Source organism: Serinus canaria, chromosome 1 (assembly GCF_022539315.1).
Source record: "Serinus canaria isolate serCan28SL12 chromosome 1, serCan2020, whole genome shotgun sequence".
NCBI classification, from domain to species: Eukaryota; Metazoa; Chordata; class Aves; order Passeriformes; family Fringillidae; genus Serinus; species Serinus canaria.
This window is the reverse complement of record NC_066313.1, coordinates 30267953-30292744: the sequence shown is the minus strand read 5'-3', so window position 1 is coordinate 30292744 and position 24792 is coordinate 30267953. Positions and strand designations below refer to the sequence as shown.

General features: G+C 39.0%; 1 protein-coding gene across 3 annotated transcripts in view; it reads left to right on the top strand.

Annotated features, from left to right (window-relative positions):
- TENM4 (teneurin transmembrane protein 4) overlaps positions 1 to 24792 on the top strand; it is a 593501-nt gene that overhangs the window by 399861 nt on the left and 168848 nt on the right. For all 3 annotated transcript variants that reach the window (XM_050973321.1, XM_050973325.1, XM_050973318.1), the window contains 2 exons: positions 16583 to 16753; positions 21528 to 21742. In XM_050973321.1, the coding sequence (XP_050829278.1) occupies positions 16583 to 16753; positions 21528 to 21742 (386 nt within the window). The remainder of the gene's footprint in view (positions 1 to 16582; positions 16754 to 21527; positions 21743 to 24792) is intronic.

Below are 24792 nucleotides of genomic sequence, written 5' to 3'. Positions count from 1 at the left end.
CACCTCTTTACTAGCATTACCCCACCTCCCTCTCAGCATGCATGCACACATGGAGATTAATTATCAGAGAAAAGAGAAAGACACAGAATTAAATCAATGGCCTTAAACTGAAAGAGTAGGTTCAGATAGACACTAGAAGGCAGTTTTTTACTGTGAGAGTGGTGAGGCACTGGCACATGTTGCCAGAGATGCGGCTGCCTCATCCCTGAAAGAGGTCAAGGCCAAGTTGGATGGGGCTTTGTGCAACCTGGTCTAGTGGAAGGTGTGGCAGGGTGGTTGGAACTAGATGGCTTTCTTTTTTTTAAGGTGCTTTCCAACCCAAAGCATTCTAGGATTCTGTGTAAATTAAAACTACAGTGGGTTACATTCAGTCTTACATTTGTGTCTGTTTTGTTGTCTTTTGCTGCAGTTTTAAGTACATGGTGCTATGAATTATAATGTAGATCTTTTATTTTCTATCATCTGCAAAGTCATCAAGAGCTCTTTGTATTATTAGGTGATTGTGTGCATATTTTTTTTTTTTTTTTTACTTTGAATTTTCCAGTATATGTTTGGATAGCAGCTGCTCTTAGCTTTATCATTTAGAGCAAAGGAAGTACAAGTGATTTATCCGCTATTGTGCCTGAAAATAAAGGTGATAAAGATACAAGATGCCACTTTAAATTTATTCTTGTGAAGATCAATTCATTCAGATGGGTGTTAAAAACCTTGCCATAGAAACTCCATTAAAGAACATTCACTGTTTCAATCTAAATAAGATTTGTAACCTGAACTTAAAAGTGTTGTGATTAGAGAAATGATGGATACGCTTTTGAAAGAATGACAGAATCATTTAGGCTGGAAAAGACCTCTAAGATCATTGTGTCCGACCTTCAGTGGAACATGACAATGTCAATTAAACTACAGCAAAAAGTGCCATGTGAAGTTGTTTCTTGAGCACCTCCAGGTATGGGGACTCCACCACCTCCCTGAGCAGTCCATTCCAATGCTTAACAATCCTTTCCATGAAGAAATTCTTCTGTTGTCTAGCCTGCACCTCCTCTGGCACAGCTTGAGACTGTGTCCTCTTGTCCTGTCACTTGCTGCCTGGGTAAAGGAGCTGACCCCTACCGGCTCCAAGCTCCTTTCAGGTGGATGTAAAGAGCAATAAGGCCCCCATTTGAGTCTCCTTTTCTCCAGGATAAACACCCCAGCTCCCTCAGCCACTTTTCATAGGCCTTACGCTCTAGACCCTTCACAAGCTCCCTTTCCCTTTTTGGACTCAAAGGAGAGACAAATCTGCAAGAAAATGTTACCAAAAAAGTAGAGCAGAAGATACTGCAGACCTGCTTATTTTGCCAGACAAGCCCAGTCTGTGGAAACTGGGAAGTACTAAAATGTAGGTATCCATGTGATGACAATATGTTCTGAACTTGGCAGCAAAATTTCTGCTTTGCAAAGTGGTTAGTACTTCTTCAGAATCTACAGTGATAAATATACTGGGCAAGTTTACATCTTTTCTCAACTAATTCAATGTTTATTGAAGGCAGGAAGAAGCCTAAGGATTCCCACCATTTTCATTTAAAACTGTTTTCTCAATTTTCAATATGTTGAAATCCATTACCTGTCACATCATACAGTCTGACTTCTTTGCACATTGAAGCCCAGCAAACTCCAGCTACTTACTCTCCCCGTTTTACACAGGTACAGCCAAATGTCCTTCAGCTGGCTTTTTCACAACTTATATATGTAAGCATCCATCCCATTAGGTCTTTCTGGGCAAGAAAAGTCACATGAGGGTATTGTTGTACAGCATCTTCTTGTCCTTACTCCTTAAGTCATTTGCTCTCTCGCCTTTCCAGTTGCCAGTGTCCCATCTCATGTACACAGTTTGTGGTCCATTATCCAAAGTACATAGACTGGCCACTGACACTTTTTGTTTGCATCATTCAAATTTAGTTACTGCCCTGCTCTTCTGTTTTTCTGTTCTGCCCTCATAGTTGTATTTCTCACGTGAAGTATTTGCGTCAGTTACATGTTTAGTGATCCATTATTTTATATTTACTTACATAACATTGATGCAAATGTTGAATAATTTCAGACAACTTTCAGTTGTTCAACTTCACAAGAAATTGTAATATGTGATGGTTATCGCCAGCAATGATAAATTTAATGTCATTCAGTTAGTTTTTAAATACATGTATACATGTCTTTATACCCTTCAAAAATGCTTGTTTATCACATCAAATATCTTGCTAAACTGTAATCTTGTCAAAGAATGAGTAATTGTTTTTTAAGATCTGTTTTTCAGAAAAGCAATATGGTTGGCCTGAGATACCATACATTCACTTTCTTTATTCTTTATCAGTTCAATTCAATTTTTTCTGTTATTTTGTCTGTAGTAGTATCAGACTACCCAAACCAAGGGACTTGCATCCTGTCCTTTTCCCCTCTTAAATATTTGTAGAGCATTAATCTTGTTCTAATTTCTTGGTAGCTGGTTCAATATTAATCAGTGAGTCAGATTCTTCCTTCTTCTTTACTGGGTACAAGTTAAATGAGCCTGCAGATTTAAAAATGTTTGTCCTTAAATAGATGTACTTCAGTATAATTCCTGGTTACTAATGGACCAGAAAAAACTTATTTCCTGTGAAATGATTGCATTATTGTAGTTATTTTCAAAAGCTAGAACAAAAATTCTTACTAAACACTTCAGTCTTTACTACATTATTAGCAATTTCCCTATCTCCATCAATATTGCTGCTCATTTTGCTAGGTTTCAGTACACTTAAAAAAAAAGTTCTGTTGTTCTGTGGGTTTTTTTCAAGACATGTATTTTTTTCTTGATGTTCTCAGCTTCTTTTTGCCTCTCTCCCTGGCTTTAGATTTATATAGATTGCTCTCTATTCCCCTATTGTTCTGGCTTTTATATATTATGTTTTTTATTTCCGCTTATTGTTTTATTTTGACACTGATTGAAGAGGTCCTTTTGTCAAAGTCTGATCCTCTTTCATCATTGTGGGATCACTGGAAGAATGACTTCCATTCAGAAGTAGACCACCAATATAACTGATTATTTAACCAGTCAAAAGTGGGTTGTGGCTATGCATCCAGTAGGCTCCATCTGATTTGGGTGTCTGCATCAGTGTGCCATGAAACCACTCATTAGTTGGCCCTTTAGATGTCTGATCCATCCGTAAAATTGAGAATCTTTAATACAAGGAGAGATTAATGCAATTCCATCTGGTTTTATTAAATGGTCAGATACAGGCTCTCAACACATAAGCTTTTATCAGTTGCTTTTAGTGAGGTTTTATAGTTGCTCTAAGCCCCCAGAAAAGAAAATAACAGCAGGCTGACTCCAGAAGTGCTGGCCTTGTCTTTATGACGGTGGCACAGATGTGCTGCTATAATCTTTATTTCACAACTTAGATTGACCTTTGCACACAGATGCTGAAAAAATCAGTTTTACGGATCTTTATATGTCTTGTGGAAGGAGTTCTGCTTGAGTCCATGTTCTTATCTCATACTAATTAGTGTGAAATAATGGAATTTAATTGCAGTTAAGTGGAGACAGAAAGAATTGTTTCCTGTAATGGGCTTTTTTTCAATGTTTTTAAATACCAAACGTTTTTGTGGGTAACTAGTCATAGAGTAATCTCAATTAGGGATGTCACTGGCAATGAAAAATGCTCTTTGGTTATAGTTTAGTGTTTATAGTTTTCTAGCATAAATTAAAAGATGGCTTCAAAGCCTGCTTTGCAAACAGGTTATACATTTCTATTGAATGTGTGCAGCAATGTATTCTCTGAGGTTTTTACCTGTAGTTAAAGTTGAGCTGTGTAGTAGATAGACATCTTTATAGGGTGAGGCATTGTTGTTAAGTGTACTGCTCAGGTAACATCCTGATGACCTGTAAAATAATGAACAGAAAGTCCAGTCCACTCTTTTCCTCTTTGTCAAGATTTCAAGCCACTGTTTATGCTTAAACATAAAAGCTCCAAAAGAACCAGTTCCATACTTCCCTTTGAGATAGTAGGCTCTGGTGCTCTATAGATACAGGTTGTTGAATCTTCGTGTTTCAGTGCTAGCCTATAAACTCTCCCATCATCTCCTGCTTTTCCTACCTTCCTCTCCATTTGATTTTATCATACCTTAACTTCCAAGGGTGTCCCTATTGCACTCAGAAGCTCTTGCCTGGGCAGAGGATGAGAATAGGATATGCTGGCTGTTTTCAAATATGGCAGCATGTGAAGCAGCAGCATCTCACCTTGCTTGCCCAGTTCAACTGCAGCATCACTTCATTACACAAAGAGACTCTTTAAAAAGCAAAGCAGAATCAGGCAGTTGGCAGAAATTATGGCTATCCTTACCCTAAGTATTTCAAAAGAAAATCTAATTGGAGTATCAATGGAGAGAATCCCTTTCAATTATGGCAGAAATTATAATGAAATCAAACATCAAAAGAGTTTCGTGAGGCTTTTGGTAAAAAAAAAAAATCCTTCAATCTAAGCATAATGATGTTCCAAACAGCATTAATCTTGATGGTAACAATTTATTGATTTTAGTATATCTTCCCCAGTCAGCCTGTATTATGGGCTACTCCAGGATGTAGAACATGTACATGGGACTATTCTAGGTGCCTGGCTGGTCCAGAAGGGATACATTTCTCTACTGTTAAACTCTTATGGGTATTCAGACCAAACCATCTATTAAGAGTGCTCTCTGGTCTTTGCTAGCTGAACAGTGCACAGGAATTTGGAAGTGTTGGCTGACCAGAACCAATACCATGGGTAGAGTTCTTTCTAACAAGTAAATGTAGCAGACTGTCAAGTTACCCTGCTTAGAACTGTTTAATTCACTACTATCAGCTTAGTCTTTGGGGATGCAGGGGCAAAGCAGTGTGGTGTGTGTCAGAGCTTTGTTACATTTGTCTTTAATGATAAACCAGAATTATCATGGCATAAGTTATCACAAGGGAACGTTTGGGCATCTGACTACAAGAAAGACATTGAGGTGCTGGATGGAACATGTCCAGAGATGGGCAACAGAGGTGGGGAAAGGCTGGAGCACAAGTTTGATGAGAAGCAGCTGAGGGAGCAGGGTGTTTAGCCTGAAGAAAATGAGGCTCGGGTGGACCTTATATCTCTCTACAACTCCCTGAAAGGAGATTGTAGCCATGTGAGGGTTGGCCTCTTCTCCCAGGCAGCCAGGGCAAATGTCTGTAAGTTACACCAGGGGAGGTTTAGATTGGGTATTAAGTAAGGTTTCTTCATTGAAAGGGTTGTCAAGCAGTGGAAGAGGCTGCCTATGGTGAAATCACTGTGCTTGGAAGTGTTCAAAAGGCGCGTGGATGTGGAAGATGGAGACGTTGTTTAATGGTGAACGGGTCAGTGCTGGGTTAGTGGTTGGACTTGATGATCTTAGAGGTTTTTTCCAGCTTTAATGATTCTGTGATTCTATAGCCTAAATAGATGTGAGAGTAGGCATCTGGATCCACCAGGTGATGTGGCACTCATTTAGGCAAAGTTCTGCTATTGGATCTACTGTTGTTTTCTATTTATATTGCAGAAGTACTGAAGTAATGGAGAATTGTGACACCTCTTTTTTTTATTAGGTAGAATAAGCAATGGTGTGTACTTTATCGCACCTCTGATCCACCCCAAGCTGGCTACCACAAAACTAGAAAATCTGAGTTCACACATGCTCAGTAGGGACCTAGTTAGAGTGCAGTAGCAAAATTGTCCGTGCTGAGTGTTCCTTCTCTTTTCAACCCCCTCCTACTGCTACCAAGCAGACGGCACATATGGCATCCCTAGAAAGCAATTGAACGTGCTACAATGCTGGAGTTGCCAGGGTTGAGTGGTAATTTCTGTGCAATTGTTCTGCTCAGCATTGGGCCAGTGGAAAAAAATAGCCTGTGATGAGGGAATTAAAGGCTATTACAGAGTACATATGCATACAGGGGCTGATGTAAAATCACAAAAGCAATCTTAATTCTGTTCTTTGCTCATTTTTGATTGCTTGACTTGGCAAACTTCAGGTTTTTTTAGCAGCTGCTTTTTTAGGTAAAATTAAATATAAAGATGGCTGTGGGTCTTTCTAGAACACTGTGGGCTGCACTTGCTAGCACTTGCCTTATTCTGTGTGCTGCATTTAGTTCTAAGTCCGAGGGAACAAATCATCAGGTTGTGTTAAATTTTGTTATTGAGAGAGCTTTCTACACTGATCTGAGCCATTCATTTTGATTTATAGCACCTGAAAGTATTGTGCTGGATTTTGCTCATGGTCTCTGGACAGAAACAAAAATTATTGTGCTGTTAATTGTGCTGTGTCACCCACTTTATCAGCTTTCTCAGACTGTGCATTTGTATCCATTTGCCAAGCTTTTTTACCGCAACAAAAAAAGGGATTATTTTCCCTCTCCAAAGTGTGTTTGTTTTCCTAGTATATGTAAAGAAAAATGAGAAAAGAAATTAAAACATTTCTAGCCTGCTTTAAACATACCTGTGCTTTTGTCACCCAAGTAGCTAAAACAACAAAATACTCCTGAACACTGGGACAGTTAAAATTTCTTTGTATCACTTCCAGCAGGCTCAAGGCTGCAGGGATTCTGCTTAGAGCTTAGTTTTGACAAAGCTGATGAGCACTCTGGCCCAGATCTACAAAATGTGTAAATTTGTTCTGAACTTTAAATACCTCCATCATCCTCTTGAAGTCACTAGATTTACTTAGGCTAAGTAAAGCTCAAGTTAAACCTGTGCTTTGGACATCAAGGGATTCTGAGATTGTCATTTTGTTAATTTTTCTTATATCATCTAGCACAGCCCAACTGGGGCTCTGGTGCTTTTAGAATGTGCACAGTGACTAATAACACTAATGCAGTTTTCAGCTGATTTTAGGATTAAAACACAAGCATGGTCTCAAAGACATTTACTTGTCTTACTATAATAAAATCATGTTCATGTTCAGAAGGACAGATGAGCAAGCAGCCATCTGAGAGATCAGCTCACACATCAAATTCTACAGCAATATTTAGATCTTCATACTTAAACTGGGATATTTTATTTAAACTCTGATCCCACCTCTGTTGTGCTGGGTTATTAGAAAAAGAGATATATATTTTGTGATTTCTGCACAGCAAACTATGCTTTTTAGACTTTGGGCAAATTACTGTATTATTTTTGGAAGGTAGGTTTTCTGAACATTCTCTAGTTGAGATAACAAGGAAGGAAGCACATGAGAGCTTGTGGATTTACCTGTGTAAATTACACAATTTTTAATTAGTGACTCACAGTTTTTATATGTGGAATGAAAGGTCATTTGTAAAATTATGTTGTCCACCACCGGCTAGCCCAGAATTTTAGCAAATGCAAAGCAGGATAAGAGGCCCTCTGGTAGAGCTGCCTGTCCTCATTTCTCTAATTGAAGTGAGTACCCCAATGGGAATACCATTATTTCTAATATTATATACACAAATTAAAACTCCATTTAGAGGTGTAGTGGGACCATCTTATAATTGACTTTGATCTTGAAGAAATATCTCCATAATATTTATTTTAATATGGTCTCTGCCAGAAAGGATATCTAGAAGGCAAAATATTATTTTACTGAGAAAGGCCTGAGCATGTGTAACACGAATTCTACCAGAACATTGAGGGCTGAAATAAGTTTCCTTGTTGCAGTAGGCTGTCTAATAGCAGCCAAATGCTGCTGAGGTCCATCTTTCCACTTCCTATTCAATTTGAAATTAGTGTAAATGGTAAAGGAAATTACCAAAGGTATTTAAGCAGTCAGCTCCTCAGATAAACCACGCCACTTTTCTGTCTTTTTTTTCTATAGCTTAATGCTTTAGAAATATCCTCCTTTAAAAAAGCATTAAAATATTTAAATATAACCATTTAAAACTGCATTTTCCCTTTCCTGCAAGAAATTACAAGCTACTGTAGCACTGGAGGGGCCAATGATCATCTATTAATGATTTGAATGGACAGGCAATCATTCAAAAGACTTTGATCCTCAGGGGCAATTAGGAAGACATTGAATAAGAAGTGCTGACTCTTTGCATTGAACAAACATTGAGTTTAACTGCTTCATTTTAAAACATGCCTTTCTAGTCACTTCCTTGAAGGTTTCAAAGAAATGTGGTGCTTCAGCTGGAAGCCTTTCTTCTTCCTTATTAAGAACAATTGGGAACTAAATTAAAATATAAAGTGTTCTACTAAGAAGATGCTAATACTATTTGGTAGACCATCTGCTTCTATTGTGGAAATCATGGATACAGCTCTTCTTCAATCAGAAGGGGTCAAAGAATAACTAGTTAGTGTCAAATCAAAGCAAGTAAATATATTTGTGGTAGGATTTCAGGTGATTAGCACAATTCTTTGTTTTCTCAAAAGGTATTTCTGGCCTTGCTGGCAAATTTTTAAAAGGTAGGAAGCTCTCTGTCATTTGTATTCCTCCTTTGCACATGGTGATTCTGATTTAGGGAAGGAGAAGATGTGAATTATCTCCAAAAGAACCACTTTTGGTACTTGCATAGTTTAAATGTAAAGCAATAGTCAGGCATCCAGGTAGGATCCCAGGAATTGCTAGATGAATCCCACAGCATGTGTGAATACTGAGTTGGCTGTGAAAGCACCTCATCATATTTTAGGATGTTTGAGGTCCTAAAAATGTCCCACAAACACAACACAGATATCTCTCTGTTTTATCAGCAAAATCCTTACTCTCTTAACCCTGAGATGGGTGGGTGCAGATTGTCCAGTTCTTATATGAAGCAATCATATCCCAGCCCAACAAAGTGTCTTCAACCCCAAACTATGAAGGAGGCTTGAAAACCCCTTTTTCTCATTGAAGGCAGATCATTGAGCAGTTAGGAGGGGAAGCAAATGGGGAATTTACAATAGTGAGCATTGCCCTAAATGTCCCTCCTGATGCTTTTTTTATTTTTCTTAACTATTGTCTTGTGTCAAATAAATCAACAGGCAGGAAGAGAGCCATGGGACCTCCCAGCTGCAGGCTTAGAGTCTTCACTTAAACAACATGTAATCAAGCTGCCTTTTGGGCTCCATTCCTTTGTGACCTGTTAATTTTACATTTCTAGCTGCACAGCAGCTCTAATCCATCTGGGTTGTGGAGAGCCTGGTATGCAGGATTCTCTGTTCCCACATGACTGCAGTCTTGTCCTGGTGTGCAAATTCACATTCATTCAGGCAAAAGATGATTTATGAAGTCAGGTTTTCCATTTCCTGAGTGAGAGTTTTAAGCCACAGATGGAAAGCATTTATGTATAGGAAATAATTTCAGACACTAGGAATGACAGAGAGTGCTGTACAGAGTTTTTGGTCACAAGGTAACTGCCAAATTCTACACAAGATGTGGCCTTGCAGGAATCCTCTCCTTGCCCCATGGTGCCTGGCTGAGTGACCTGGGTATGTATGCATAAATGATGTGAATTCATGATATTAAAAAGCACTGGGATCTTCAGTCAGGATACTAGATCTCAACTCCAAATCTGTGAACGTGTTCTTTGGTTATTAAATCACAACATTCAAAAGTGCCTCCATGCTCTTAGGTGCTCTTAGGTGAACAATAGCTTGGATCTGTCTAGTCCAGGACTTGACCATACGAGCAAGTAGAGCAGATAGTATATGCTGCATCCAGCTTTTTGCCCTCCTTCTACACCAGTAGGCCCATACAGCCACTTCAGCCCTTGACTGTCCTGTATTCTGCCACAAAAGTCTTGGCCAGCACTGAAATGGAACAGCAGTGTAAGAGAAAATCAGTTCGATTTTTTTCTTTAATGTTTGTTTTACTGTTCCCATTCTTCTTAATCTTTGTTGATTTATTGAAGGCTGACAAACCAGTTATTATTTCATGCTGAAAGGCTCCTTTTCATAACACTGAATTTCACAAAAATAGGGTTTACTCTGCAAGAGTCAATTCTACCACTTATACAAAAATCATATGATTTCAGTGTAGAGACAGTTATCCAGATAATTACAGTCAAGTTTCTTCCAGAGACAGGACTGAAAGCAATACATTTACTTGAGTTAAAATTAACCCTGAGTAATTTGGTGGTGAGATTCAGCTTTTTCTCAATTAGGAGAAAAAAGAAAAGCTCAGGTATCATTTTGTAGAGCATGTTATTGTAGGTCTGACTAAGCATGAAGGTTAAAGAGGAATGTGTAACCAGCACATATCTTATGGTTGTCTCCACACAAAGAGGGGAGAGCAAAGAAACAAGCTGTAAAAATGTCTTCTCAACCACTGAACTTCAGCTGTTTTTCCTATTCCAAATCCCTTATACTTTTTGTTTGACTTATCTCTGCTCTATTCTAACCTTCTATTTCTCAGTTTCTCTCATTCCATATTTTTCTCACCTTCCTCCCCTTTCTCATTTTTATTCTTGTCTGTTGTGGCATCAGTGTTTCTCATTTGTTCCTTCTCACCAGTGTTTTCCCACTCTCTCCTTTTCCCCATGCTGCATGGGGAGGCTTTGGAAAACCCTTCTCTCTCCCAGGAGTGGCCTTTTGGTTTGTGTTGGCTTAGGCTTAGCTGTCAGCAGTGCAGTGAGGTCCTTGTAGAAACCAGTGGAGTAGCAAAGCCAAATTCTCCAGCTGGAGCCCAGTGCCAGTACAGCTGAGCTGGAGAGAGTGAGGTGTCTGTGCAGAGAAGCTTCACTTTTCCAAACCTTGTGCCATCCCCTGTGTTATTTAAGCAAATGTACTGACATATATGGGCATATATTCTTACATAAATATGGATTCAAAACCTGGAGTATTCTTAGTGCAAAGCAGCTGGCTGGGGTTTTCAGAAGAGAATCCCAAAAGGCTTCTGTCTTGCCTTTATGTCCTTTACCCCTGCACTTGCTGTAAGTCCAGGGTCAGGTAAGGATCATTAATGTGTTTTGTTAAGCTTTGATTCTGAGAAACTCTTTATTCATTGTTCAGGGCAAGATCAATTGTTAGCCGGAAAAAAATTGTTACTTTATTCTTCTGTTTGTTTCTGTAGCAGTTTTGCCTGGGTGAGGAATCACCAGGCCAGCTGTAGTATCTGCAGGATTTAGCCCTGAGAGGGCAGGGGAGAAGGATGCAGCAGAGCCTGGGAGCTGCTGTGAGAATGCTTTTAACAAACACTATGGAAGCACCTGGTGGCTTCAGCTGTAGCCTTAATCCAAACATCCTAATTGATTGGTTTGGTTATTTATTACACTTATCTCCCTGCTTTGGGCAAAGCAACAAGCTAATAAAGGGCCAGCAGTTTGTTTTTCAATTTCTTTGCTGACTGGTGTGCTTTCTGGGGGTCTCATATGCTTCAGTAAGCATGTCTTGTCTTTTCTTCTCCCTGTGATCTATCACAATCATCTGCCTCTCTCTGCTAACTCCTTTGCTTCATCAGCCTGTCCTAAGAGATGTCCATTTTGTTGACCATGTGAATTATTATCTTTGTTTGTCCTTTTTCATTCTAAATGCTGTACCACTTCTTTTGTTCTGTGCTCCGCTGAGTAAGTTGTTTTGACTTTAGTGTTTTGTTGCCTCATAAGCAAGTGGCAATAATACAAAGATACTCAAAGCCTGAGTGTCTTCAAAAGAAACTTGGAAAGAATGTTCCTCTTTATTTGACTTAACAGTGTCTGCTGATGCTGATTATGGTGTCCACAAGTAGCTATGGAGTAGGAATAATGCAGTATAGGAAGAGATAATATGTTAAAATCAGAGGAATCATGATCCTGAATACTTGGTTCCATCAATATGAACTTTGATTTATTTGCATGATTAAATAACTCAGATGATGCAAAGTGTTTGCAAATTTTCTCTGTAAAAGTGAATCTGAGTCCAGCAAAAGAGCAGCCGTATCACACTGGCATGGTTGAAATGCTGAACTCTGCAAAGTAATCAAACCCTGAAAGGACTGGAGTTTGATCTCCAATTTTTTTCCACCAAGAAGGCAGCCACAGGTGACTTAGGACTGAGGATAAGGGGATTTAGTCTGCCACAGAAAATTCTGTTACCCATTCAGCAAGTTTTAGGGCATCTTTTGCTAGCACTTAGCTACAGGGGAAAGGTCATGCAAGTCAAAGCTTTAAAGTCAAAACATGAGCATAATGGGCCAGAGGCCCCAGATGCCTTTATATCATCTAAGTTGGTGGTGGTGAAACAGCCCAGAGAGCAAGCGGGGTTTTCCCTAAGTATTGTTTTCATTCCAGGAGAAGGGAGACAAGAGAGTTTTCTTCTCCATGGGGAATATAACCAAAGCTTCTGCAAAGAGCCTGTCATGGAGCTTCCTAGGCAGTGAAAGCTACATGGTATTTTACAAAAGTGTACACTTTAATGATTGTTAATTGCAGAGTGCTCTTTTAATACATGGGAAGCCTTCAATATCTGAAAATCTATAGAGCCTCATGTTGGAGAGGGAGATGGAGAATGACATGGGGGCTTTTAGGAGGGCATTTACTCTCTGTCAGCAACATCTTGTATCTAGCTGAGCAGGGAGCAAAAAAAAGCCAGAAAAAATGTCCACAGTGGGTTCCATTGACCCAGAGACTAAGATCAGGAATCTGAAACTATGTTTACAGCTTTACTTCCCTCTTAGGAACATTAACAATTCAAAATATATGATTATGGCTCTCATCCATGGTTACAGGGCTTTTTCGTGATTACTGTCCATAGTTGGTTTTTTTTTTTTTCTGTGAGAAAGAACTTTTCATCAATTTAGCACAGATCAAGGTTGATTCATAAAAGGTTTAAACAAAATTGTGTGCAACAACAGCTTTACACATCCCATTGAGATGTAAAGACCCAGAATACCCACTGCTATTATTACTTAACTTTTTAGCACCAGTGTGGCAGTTAGAGCAAGAGGAGAAATGAATCTTTCACCAGGCTGCCAATCAGACACTGGTATTTGGAATATAGTAATGAAATCGCTTATTTAGGTGGCATCCTCATAACATGGCTGCTACAAGAGTGTGTTTCCAAAGTAAATCAGACTCTTTGTTCTTGTTTCAGGTTGACTTTTGTGATTATTACCATCCTATAGCAGAATTGCATGATATCTGTTTGCCATATGAATGGGGATATTTATAGGCTTTTATTTTGTGCTTAAAAATAATCAGCTCAGAAATCCTGAATAGAGCAGTAGCTCTCAGCTTTTACACTGTTTTCTGATTTTTTAAGCCACTTGATAATCAAAATGCAATTCAAATAATTCTGGTTTTCAGCATTTTGCACTTTGGTGTCCATGGTGTGCATAGTTGTCACTCTCATGGCTTTTAAGAATCTTGGAGAACTTCTTACAGCCTTTCAATCTTTTAAAAGGAGGCTTTTAAGAAAGATGTAGAGAGATGTCTTACTAAAGTTTGTAGTGACAGGAAGGGGCCATAATGGTGTTAAATGAAAAGAGAATAGATTTAGATTAGATGTAATGAATTGTTATTATCAGACTGATGGGGCCTTGGCACAGGTTGCGCACAGAAGTTGTGGATGCCCCATCCCTGGAAGTGTTCAAGGCCAGGTTGAATGGGGCTCTGAGCACCCTGGTCTAGAGGGAGGTGTTCCTGCCCATGTTAGTGGGGTTGAAAGTAGATGGTCTTTAAGGTCCCTTCCATCCCAGACCATTCTGTGCCCGATGTGATGATGAGTGTTGCAATGTATGCAAGAAGCTTTTTTGCTTTAGACAAAATCTACTAGCAAAGGACAAAAGGTAACATTAATACAAGTCTTTTAACTACTGTGTGATAACACGGTATCTATGTTACAGATAATTCTGTTGTATTTTCTATTTTGGGAAATTTTAAGACACTTTTCAAACAATGAGAAATGAATGATAACATGGAATGGCTGATCCACTTGAGCAAGTGGACGGATAATGTGCAGAAAAGCTGTAGCATCTTCCAGAGTGTCAGTTCTGTTGTTAAACTGAAGCAAGATGATCACTTGTTAAGACATTTCCTCTCATGTATTTTTAATGCCTAGAGGAAATGCCCACTGCACCCAAAGCAATGTTGAGTTTTTCACCTTTATTTGCTTGCAGTAAATAATGGTCTACAATAAAAAATTCCTCCTAAGGAGAGGAGAAGCAGCAATGGCCTTTTGGGGAAACAATGGCCTTGCAATGTGTTCCTAAAAATCTGTGTGGCACTTAGGCTGTGATGTCCAAAGGACAGAGCAAATCAAATGGTGTTACAAAGAAAGCAAACCACTGGCTCAGTTCTGCCTAAGCCAGGAATGCCCATGGAAGCTCATGGAGGTCATTCTAACATGAAGATGTCTGAGAGATGGAGCTGGTGTTAAGCACTTAGGGCCAGCAGAACTTAGGCCTGACTGCTGTCTAGGAATGCCTGAATTTGGAGGAGTGAAGAGTACAATTTCCATTCTGCTTGGAATTACAAACATGCGTGTAACTACAAAAAACCCATGTTAAACATAGGAACTTGTGTGTTCAGAGCATCTAAGCCCTTGAGCTCTGTAACAGCTCTGCGGCACCTGGGTAACACACTGGTCCTTGGAAACGTCCAACCTGGATGGAATTATAAGACATCATCCAGTTCTGAGCTTACAACAGAACTGCTGACAGAGAGCTGCCTGAAATGCCTCTTGAAGCTTGCAGCACTGTAAGCATACAGTAAGTTAAGTGAAATAACACACAATTGCATTTTAATGCCCAAACAAGTGGATTGAGTTAGTCCTTTAATCTGCTGTAGTTCTCCTTTCCTTTACTGTGTACTAGAAAAAGCACATTCCTTCCTGATGAGGTTTTGTGAGGTTGGTTAGCTATGAAGTGCCCAGGCACTCTGATGATGAGGGCTGTATAAACACAAAGATATTATGCAAGCACAGCGATGCCAAATGCTTTATATAGATTCCTTGTTCATGGTCTGATTTCCTCTCTTCCTTTGAGTAAATATATCTCTTTTAGATGAAAATACTTTTTCCTCTTCTTAAAGTATCCTGGTTAAATTACCAGTAGTGTTGGTAACATTCCTTCTTGGTATACGTACCTGTATAAAAACAAGTGTTGAACAGGTCCTCAGGAGACCTTCCTTGCTGTGCTTCCTTGCTGTGTGGGAGTTTAGGGAGTGTATTTTCTTTCCTAATGGATAAAATTGTTAACAAACACAGTCTCCATTTACATGGTAAAGAAAGAATTTTGCACTCATGTTTTGTGATGTTGTAGTTGTGCAAAGACAACCTTGTTTATGTTAGTAAATCATAGGTGACCTAATTGAGACTGAAGTGGAATAAATCCCATATTTTGCTAAATTGCCTAAACATGCTGTCTTCAGAGAGCTACTTAGATTACTTTTCAGTTCTCTTGTAAAGATTGTTTCTGATGCACAGGTTTAAATAAACTAACCACTTATCCCTAACAATGGTTGCCAATCTCAGGTATATGTTTGTGAATAAAAATAGAGTTAGAGGCCTTGGAAATGCTGTTTCTTTGCTGGTTGGTTTGTTGGTTTTGTTTTTTTTTTTTTTTTTTTTTTTTTATTTATACTAAATGGCTGTGATATTAGAGCCATTGTATAGTTTCTTGGAGAAATTATAGTGTAAAATATCAATGCTTTCCCTTAAAAAAAGAAATGTCATTCCAAATGTAGCAAATATCAGATCATTTAGCTGTGTAGAGCCTGAAGCTAAGCTGGATACTGATTGAGTATGAAATGTTTATGTTGGGTATGGAAGAACTGATATGGTAAGCCACAAGCCACATTCTTTTGCTTTATATTTAGAAGGGGCAAGTATTAGTTGCATAAGCATATGATTTCCATACTCCTCATACACACGTTTGTTTTTTAAGTAGTTTGTCTTTTTCCTTAACTTCACTTGTCTTTATGTAATGCCTTGAAATAGACTCACATGTGCCCTGGGTGACTTTGCATGGTCCAGAAACCTACAGAGATCTTTGCCCTGCTGTCACACAAATCTAAATGGTCCTGCTTGTTTTCAGTTCTCAATGATGTGTCTTTGATCTGAATAGAAGAGGCTGAGTTATATGAAAGAATTTTCAGATGTAGTTGCTCACATTTGTGATGCGGAGCACAAAGGCACGTGCTCAAGATGAGTCTTGAATTGCCTCAGTTTTTACTTGTCTTAACCAGGAAAAGCTGTCAGAGATGTCTGTAAGGGCTTCTGTGTATAATTCATGGGTAAAAAAAAAAAAAAGGAGCCTATATAATACACTCTTGAGTATGGCAAAACAAACCAGAGTGCAGTTCCCTAGGATTTATTGGTATGTTAAGAAATAATACTCCTTGTATTTCTTTGTTCACCACATTGTCACCCCAGCCTTGGGAGCTTTGTGAAACACTGTGCCTGCTTATCCTGTTATGCAGACCATGAGTCAGGAGTGGTTCTGCTAGAAAAAGCAGAGTGGATTGTTACAGGTGATCTAAATCAAATTTAAGTGGGTGGAAAGACCTAGGGAGCTGGTATGGTAGAAGCAGCAGGAGCTGTCTAATTACATTAATCCCATTCTTGTCCTAAAGCAATGACCACTAATGAGGCATTGGAGCAAGGGTTTAGAAAGAGAAAGTGCCCCTATAGTTCTGAAACTCTCCCAAACAGAAAAAGATGACTTTTCTCATTGCTCACCACAGCCATGCACCTGTTTGGCCTAAACTGGCACCTGCAGCCGATGGAAGGGCAGATGTATGAGATCACGGAAGACACAGCCAGCAGTTGGCCAGTGCCAACGGACGTCTCCTTATATCCTTCGGGGGGCACAGGGTTAGAGTTACCTGACAGGAAAGGCAAAGGAACCAGTGAAGGTATGGTTGGTGTGTGTCCATGTTGTGAGTCCTCTGTCTGCCTCTAAACTCCAGCCGTCCAATCTCATGTTCCATTACCCTCAGTGCTGCCATCAGCAGGTGCTTTTCCAGTCTTTCATGTCTAGAGCTAGTAGCTGTCAGTCCTGTTTTCATACGTTCTAAGTTTCATATGCCTCTGATGTCCACTAATGCAATAAAACTGTGTGAAACCTTCTCCACACATTCAAGGCATTCTCACAGACTACAGAAGGTCAGCATGAAAACCCTGCCTCGAATGGTTTTCATGGGAAAACATTGTCTCTTGAAAATTGAATGATTCCTGGAGCACTGGATCAAGCTTCCTCTACAGAACTACAAAAATGCTTGAGTTTGACTATTTGTTGCCACTCAGCAAATGTGTTGAGGCCCAAAATACTTACTGGGAGCCAACACTGTAAGTTTTGGCACTCCAGAGTTGAACATAGCTTTGCAAAAGTAGCCAGATAAAAGGCCTAGTCTCCATAAAGTATCATGGTGTTGACAGAAATTAGAAGCAGCTTATGGGTCCTCAATTCAGCAGCACCTTACTCAGCAGCTTTACATCGCTGGGTTCTTTTTTTAGAGGCATTACTGTTAAAAGTACTTTTAAGCTCTGCAAAGTCTTATCATTCTGCAGACATAGCTGGAGAAATGAGAAATGCAAACTTTCAGAAAGCTTTTGTGTTTGTGTGTCAAGCTTCTCTATTATATAATTATGAAATACCAGTAAAGTAATGGTCTACTTTGATAGTTATTTTGGTGGAAGTTTTTTGGACAGATAAGATGTATGCTACTGTTCTTGCAACTCTTTGTACTCAAAAGTTTCCAGAGAGTTCCCTAGGCTTTGGCTGACAGCCTGTGTTTACATGTTTAATTTAAATTAATTGTAGCGGGTTTTTCCTACAAGAGTTTTTCTGTCTTTATTAGTCCAAATGAAGGCCATAATTATGTGTGTTCCTTAAAACACTGCATTTACTCATAACTGATGGCTGCCATCAAGTTGCCATCAAGGAATAATCAGCTAAGCAGGTTATTCTCAGCAAGCCTTACTAGACAGTACAGCAAGCTGTAGACAGCCCTGCTGTTCTACTCAAAAATGCTTCACGACAGATCCTTTTCTTTTCTCCTCTAACGTGCCATATGGTTCATTTTTGAATCATCTAGCTTTGAGCTGTCCATTTCCTTTTAAAAGTCAAAATAAATGTAGATATTCAAAGCTGCCATCCAAGTGAAAGACTTCCACTTGTTTTTATTTTAGCCACATTTATAGTGACATGAGTAGAAGTTTTGGTTGCTGCTTTGTTAAAAGAGAAATCTGGGAAATAGCCTAGTTATGCCATGAGAAGACCCCTCAAGTTAGTGCTTTGTATAGATCTTAGAGAGTTTTTAGGATTTAGAGGAAAATACCATGTCCTGACTAAAAAACACATCAGCACGTCTTTGGTGCAGGAGTAAACTGTCCAGCCTTCAAATGCAGCTCTCTCCCCATCAGGTAACTGTGCAACTAATTCTGGACTAGCAGTGCTGCAGGGCTTCTGTTCTAAACCAGAATGTCTATGATTGAAATTTATTTTAAAGAGAATTGAAATATATTTGAATGTCTTCCGGATCAGAATGAAATAGGCTAGAATGTGTTAGGAACATCCTTAGAGCTGATCTGAATGAATCATTACCAGTGTCTTGCCAGCTCTCAGTAACAGTCATTCCTTCTCATCTGTGGCTGTGCTCCAGAACAGCATTTACCTCTGTTCAAGCCCAACCCTGCACTTAATCACATGCTTACGTTTAAGCATGTAATTGACAGTGGTTGAAGTCAGCTGTGTGTGTTTTTAAGTGTTTTGATGGGTCATGGAACCGTCCTGTGAGAAATACAGAGAGATTCAGCAAGGTCTGAAATGAAATAGTTCATTTTGATATAAAGAAATTAGGAACAGTTGCTACGGTAACTAAAAAGTTCAAGGTAATGTGCAGAAAGAGCAAAGTAATTGACAGCCCAATTAAGAATTCAGACCTGAAGTTAATTTTAAGGAGTCAGGTATTCTGATTAAAAGCCAATTTCTGATTAGAAGCTGAAATGGCTTATTTATTGTACTTTCTTCATGAAGCATCCAGTCCGTAGGGCCTAATCTTACTGTAGGCTGCAACTGGTGAAACAGAGAGGGATTTCAGGGACTGAATTCAGAAGAGAGTTTCTCCTTGGACTTCTGTATCAGGACAAGCTTCAACCTCTGGCAACATGACATAACAGCTCTTACGATATGTGCTTCTCAGACATACAACTGTCCACCAAGAGGAGACATAAACTTCGTAATTGTGTACAAGAAATTATTTCTGTGAGACTGTCTTTTGTAATCACAGAAGCATTTTCGTTTGCATGAGCAAGTGCTGATCTCTCTACAGAATACACCCTGTGCTCATTTCCTCCAGGCTCTATCTTGCATAGCAACATCTGTCATATTAAATTCTCACCTTCCCTGATTCACTGTGATGTATGATCTTTATTAATGAACAATCATGGGGCATATCAAATACTTAAGGTTTTCATCTGAATATCTAAGAATCTATAAAACATGTCAGCGGTAATCAGAAAAAAATATATCCTTCATTTGAACCAAAATATGTGATGTCTTCAGCTCTTCTTTAATAGAATCCTCAATCTTTTCATCTTAACAATAGTACAATAAGAAACGTTGCATGAAGACATTTGAACTGTTTCCCATAATCCTGAGAGTCTAAAAAGAAAATTTTAGTATGCCAAATAAATACTGTCATTCCAGTTGATAAAGTAATTCCCTTCAGAAATTAGCTGGTTGATTTTCCTTGTACAATTATACTCTATTAGCACAGAAGGATTCAGAAAGAGTGCCCATTTACCTAAGCTGTTTCCTACTATCTCCTTTAATATGGACTGAAAAAGGATAAAAAGTCAGCGGTTTTCCTGCCTATATTTGAGAGTGATGAGCAAAGATAAATGGAGATCTTATAAAATTAAGAGTAGCTTTTTTTATGTGAACATGCAGCCTTTGCATATATACCTTTTGTGCTGGTATGGATAAAACTTCTGCCTCAAGATAGCTCAAGAATGAAGAATGACTTGATGCTATCAAGTCCTGCTCCAGCAGTATCCTTAAGGAGTTGCTGACTTTAAATCAGGGTTTGGTGTTACTGGAGCCAAATGTTCTGCAAGGAAAAATTCTCCATCCTTAATAGTTACTATGCATATAATTTCTATATTGATTTTCAGAGACAGCTAACAATTTACATCTGTTTCTGGAGATTTTGTGTTGGGATGGTATGTGGAGAAGTTTAAGGCAATAATGTATTTAACATTATGTAATCTTAAAGGAAATGTCATTTGAAATAGTAAAATGCAATGTTCTACCAGTCACATTTTCAACATGGCAAGTAAATTCTGAGACTATTTGACATAAATTCATTATAAATGGGAAAGGATTTTTTTCCTCCATCCTCAAATGTAGGTACTGGAAGAAAAAAAATTCATACTGCGATTTTCCTGCAAAATAATATATGTACCCAGAAGTTTCCTTCTCATTTTGTTAGAGCTGTTTGCTCTGTGAAATGCAGAATAGTGTGTGCTGTAATGGCACAGAGATAGGAAAAATATTTATTTGCATTTCCTAAATTAATAATTAGTCCTTGTTGGTGACATGTTGCTCTCCTCGCTAAAGCCAGAATCTTTCAGGTGATGCTACTGCATGCTTTTCCACTAGAAGTGTCCTTAATAAATGCTGTTTGCTAAGCAGGTGCCTTTTTCATCATCCCTGTGCCCTGCACCCAAAGCCGTAGCCACTGGTTATAGCCCAGGCTGACAAGGGAACTTTCTGGCACTCGATTTTTCATTCTGCCCCTCATTGCTCGGTTTTCCTTTGGGTCCAGATTTTTTTGAAGCAGCCATCTGCTTTGGGAGCTATGACTGCATAAATTTCCAACCTGGAATTCCTCAGATGTGTTTTTAGGGGTGCCAAGCTCCCTGCCCACTCCTTTGGATATTATGGCATGTCCTGATCCCATTTGAATACCCAGGCTCTCCAGCCTGTAGTTTTAGAAACAGATGCCTACATTTGTCTTCTGAAAGAAAATGGATAATAATAGCATATTTTACAGATTATATTGAAACTCAATTAAAACCTCTCATGTTTCTTAACAGATACTACTCAAGTGCAGGATATGGTCTCCTTTTTGTATCTCAGTCCTTTTTCATTAGCTTTTTTTTTTTTTTACTATTTCAAATACTGTTACCACTGTCAAGAATTAATTTAATAGAGAAACACTTTCCCTTCCCCACTTAGGCATCGGTCATGCTGCTGTTCTCCACCTCGCTATTCCACTCTCTGTGGCACATCTATTTCATTCTCACTACACTTCTCTTTACTAATTTAATGATGACTTCTCTATTCCTAAACTTATATTAATGTAGGATATAATGTCAGATGATTTATTCTTGTCTTTGGAATGTATATGCACACTCTCTGATGTTACAGTTTAAACAAAAGGCCATTTTTCTCCAGGTTGCTCTTCCCATGCTCATGTTTTCAAACAAAACAGTTACTGAAGCCAGAAATAATCCTGCCAGTTTTCTTCCCATAATCGTATGGATTGGCTAGACAAAGTACTCTGAAGACTTCAGGGCACTAATAGACTGTTTCTCAAGATCAGTGTCAGAGATACCAGTATGATTAGATTACTTTCAGGATCTAAAGACTAATTCAAGAATTTTGTTCCTGTGTTTTGGCAGGAAAGCCCAGTAGTTTCTTTCCAGACGACAGTTTTATAGACTCCGGAGAAATTGATGTAGGCAGACGAGCCACACAGAAGATCCCTCCTGGTATCTTTTGGAGATCTCAGGTGTTCATCGACCACCCAGTGCATCTGAAATTCAATGTGTCTTTAGGAAAGGCTGCTCTTGTTGGCATCTATGGCAGAAAAGGACTCCCACCATCACACACACAGGTAATGGGACCTTATTTCCTTAATTAAATTTTGTTTCACTTGCTAAATTATGTTGTCTCAAATAGATGTTTGTGTGATGTATTATTTAATCTATTTCTTTCAAGAGTTTTTTGCATGGTTGCAAGTTGCCCAAGATCATTTATCCAGAAAACAAGAATCAAGATATAATTGAAAAAATTTACAGAAATTAATCTGGTAGGCTGTAGGCAAGGGAAGAGCAGTCAGCTGCCTGAGGCAGCAGGCTGCCAGAGGAGAAAGTGAGGCTGGTGGTCACTGAGGGTACCAGCTGGTTGCTCCAAACAGCAGAAGACACCACCTTCTCCATCCAGTGCTTTGCACAAGTTTGAGCCAGGCTCAAACTTCATCCAAAGGAATCTTCTCTTAAGCAGATTCATATACATCAGGTCTGTCTCTCTTTCAACCCCTGCCTTTCCTGTCTCATGGTAAGGGCAGCAAGACCCCAGTTGGTCATGGGAACAAGATTCACTTCTGTCTTCATCCATGTCAGAATGCCTAGAGCCAATGCTTCACATGATGTATGCTGACAGTCTGCTTAGACCAAGGGTTGTCAGGGCCCAGTAATTAGTGTATAAGAAAAGAAAACCAATTTTTTACAGAAAGCCACCAACTTAGGTAGAAATCAAGATCCAGTTATTATTCTGTAGGAATAAAATGAAAGCAGATGCTTTTTTAACACACTTTGACAAAAAAAAAATCAAAAAATCACTTTGAGAGAAAAGCTCTGAAGAACCATCCCCTTAAGTAAAAAGAATTTATACATTTTTTTCTCTCCTTTCTGTTTCAGCTTCTAAGCTATTCTTACCCAGATTGATTAATACATTAGGACATAATACACTGGCAGTGCAAAGTATCTTATTCCCACTTGCATCAGCAGGTTATCAAAGAATTAGCAGGTTTATGGTAGTGTATCTTGCCCTTGCCCTCTACTATTAGCTGAAAATACTAGAGATTTATAGAAATATCCTGCCTTTTTTCATTTTTGAACAAACAAATATGTTTATTATGATCTCTGTGGATAATAGGGTATTTTGTACATTTTAACACACCTCCCACTTATTTCTGTCAAAGAGGTGTCATAAATCTATGCTTCTCTGTGTACTTTTCTGCAAAATTAAAATATTTCAGTAGGATCAGCACATCATAATTTCAGTACCACAGTAACTCTGTTACTGCCCTTTTCTAATCAGTCTCTTTTCACAGGGAGATTCAGACATTTATAACTTGAAAATCCTGTGTTAGTTAAAGAAAAACTCAAGTCGTGATTGCATAATACTAACTTTAGATCAGAACTCTATATTGATTTTATTTGTTCATTATAATCTTTAATTTTGTTATGGAACAGAAGTTACTACATAGATAAGTTCAATTGGTTAAGTAAAAACCCTAAAATTTAACACATAAACCTCACTTTTTCCACGGAGTGCAGTCATTGGTTTCCCATGAGATCTAAGTCCTGTAAGCAGATGTACTCAAGTGTGGGCTTCATTGTCCAAGAGGCCAGAGGTCCTGCCAGGAGCCTGCTCCAGCACCGGCTTGGGATGGGGTCACAGCCTTCCTTCAGGCGACCAGTTGCTCCTGCATGGGTCTTCTCGCCAGGTTGCTTGCAGGGGGATCTCTGCTCCCCTGTGGAGCTCCCCAGGCTGCAGGGGCACAGTTGCCTTGCCGTGGTCTGTGCCACAGGCTGCTGGGGAATCTCAGCTCCAGCACCTGGACCACCTCCTGCTTCTCCTTCTACACTGACCTTGGTGTCTGTATAATTGCTCCAGTCACATATTCTCAATCCCCTCTTCTTTAGCTGCACTTACTTCTGTGCAGTAATTTCTTTGCCTTCTTAAATATGTTACTAAGGAGGTGACAGTTGCTAACATCACTGAGGGGCTCAGCCTTGGCCAGTGGCAGGTCTGTCTTGGAGCTGGCTGGCATTGGCTCTGTCAGACACAGGGAGAGCTTCCAGCAGCTTCTCAAAGCAGCAACCCCTGCAGCCCGCCCTACTACCAAAACCTGGCCATGCAAACCCAATACAATGCTCAAAGTCATAGCTACCCATGCTTAAATAACAAACTATTCCAAATTCTCTTTGGGAAACATTCTCTGGCTGTGGTGATTCTTTTCTATTTTAGGTTGCCAACAACTATGGTCACTAATAAGTAGGAAGAAACTGTAAGTTCCAAATTTCCATAGTCTTAGACAAAGATCATGCAGAAGCCCATAATAGTTTACTATTAACAAAAGGCATTTCTTGTCATTCTTCTCAACAAATCATAATAAGTTACACAATTTTGTTATGGTCTATTAGATTTAATCTTCCTAGACAAATCCTTTTTTAAACTCATTTTAACCTAGGCCAAATTTTAATAAATCATAAATTTTAGGGATAGGTCATCACTGCTTGCAGAGGGCTTTTTTCCATTTGTACAGTTTGAATTGATTAACATGGTATTTTATCAATTATTTCCTTGCTGGCAGTAACTAACTGCCTATTAAAAATCTTTGAATGTATTAAAATGCAAAAAAGCCCCATCCATTTGTGGCACAGTTAATATTTACAACTAGTAACTAGTAGCTTGGCCAAAGTCATCAACATCTGCAGCAGCATCTTGCAAATATTTATTAAAAAACCTTTTGTTTTTGGCAGAAAGCCCCAAATAAGCATGACCCAGACTGAAGTAGAACAAGAGCAGCTTACTGTACCTGAGTGCGTTGAAATTGTTTTCATCTCACTAAGCTCTAACTACATCTAATATATAGCAAGAAGTGGATGCTTGTAAGCACAATCCACAGGATATTTCTTAGATGTCTGCTTTACAATGAGGCAGGTTGCATCCTAGAAGTCTCTCTTTGCTTGCAATCCAGTGGTTCTAGAAAACTAATTCAAGCTGCCATGGAGATGACAGCACTCGGTGAAGTGAACTTTACCTATGGTTTCTTGAGTTCTATTTTAAAAGTTGAGTCAAGCTGTTCCATCATACTCCATAATGAATATGGAAATACTTCAGGTTTTCTCTTACTGGTTTTACCTGCTCCAGTTC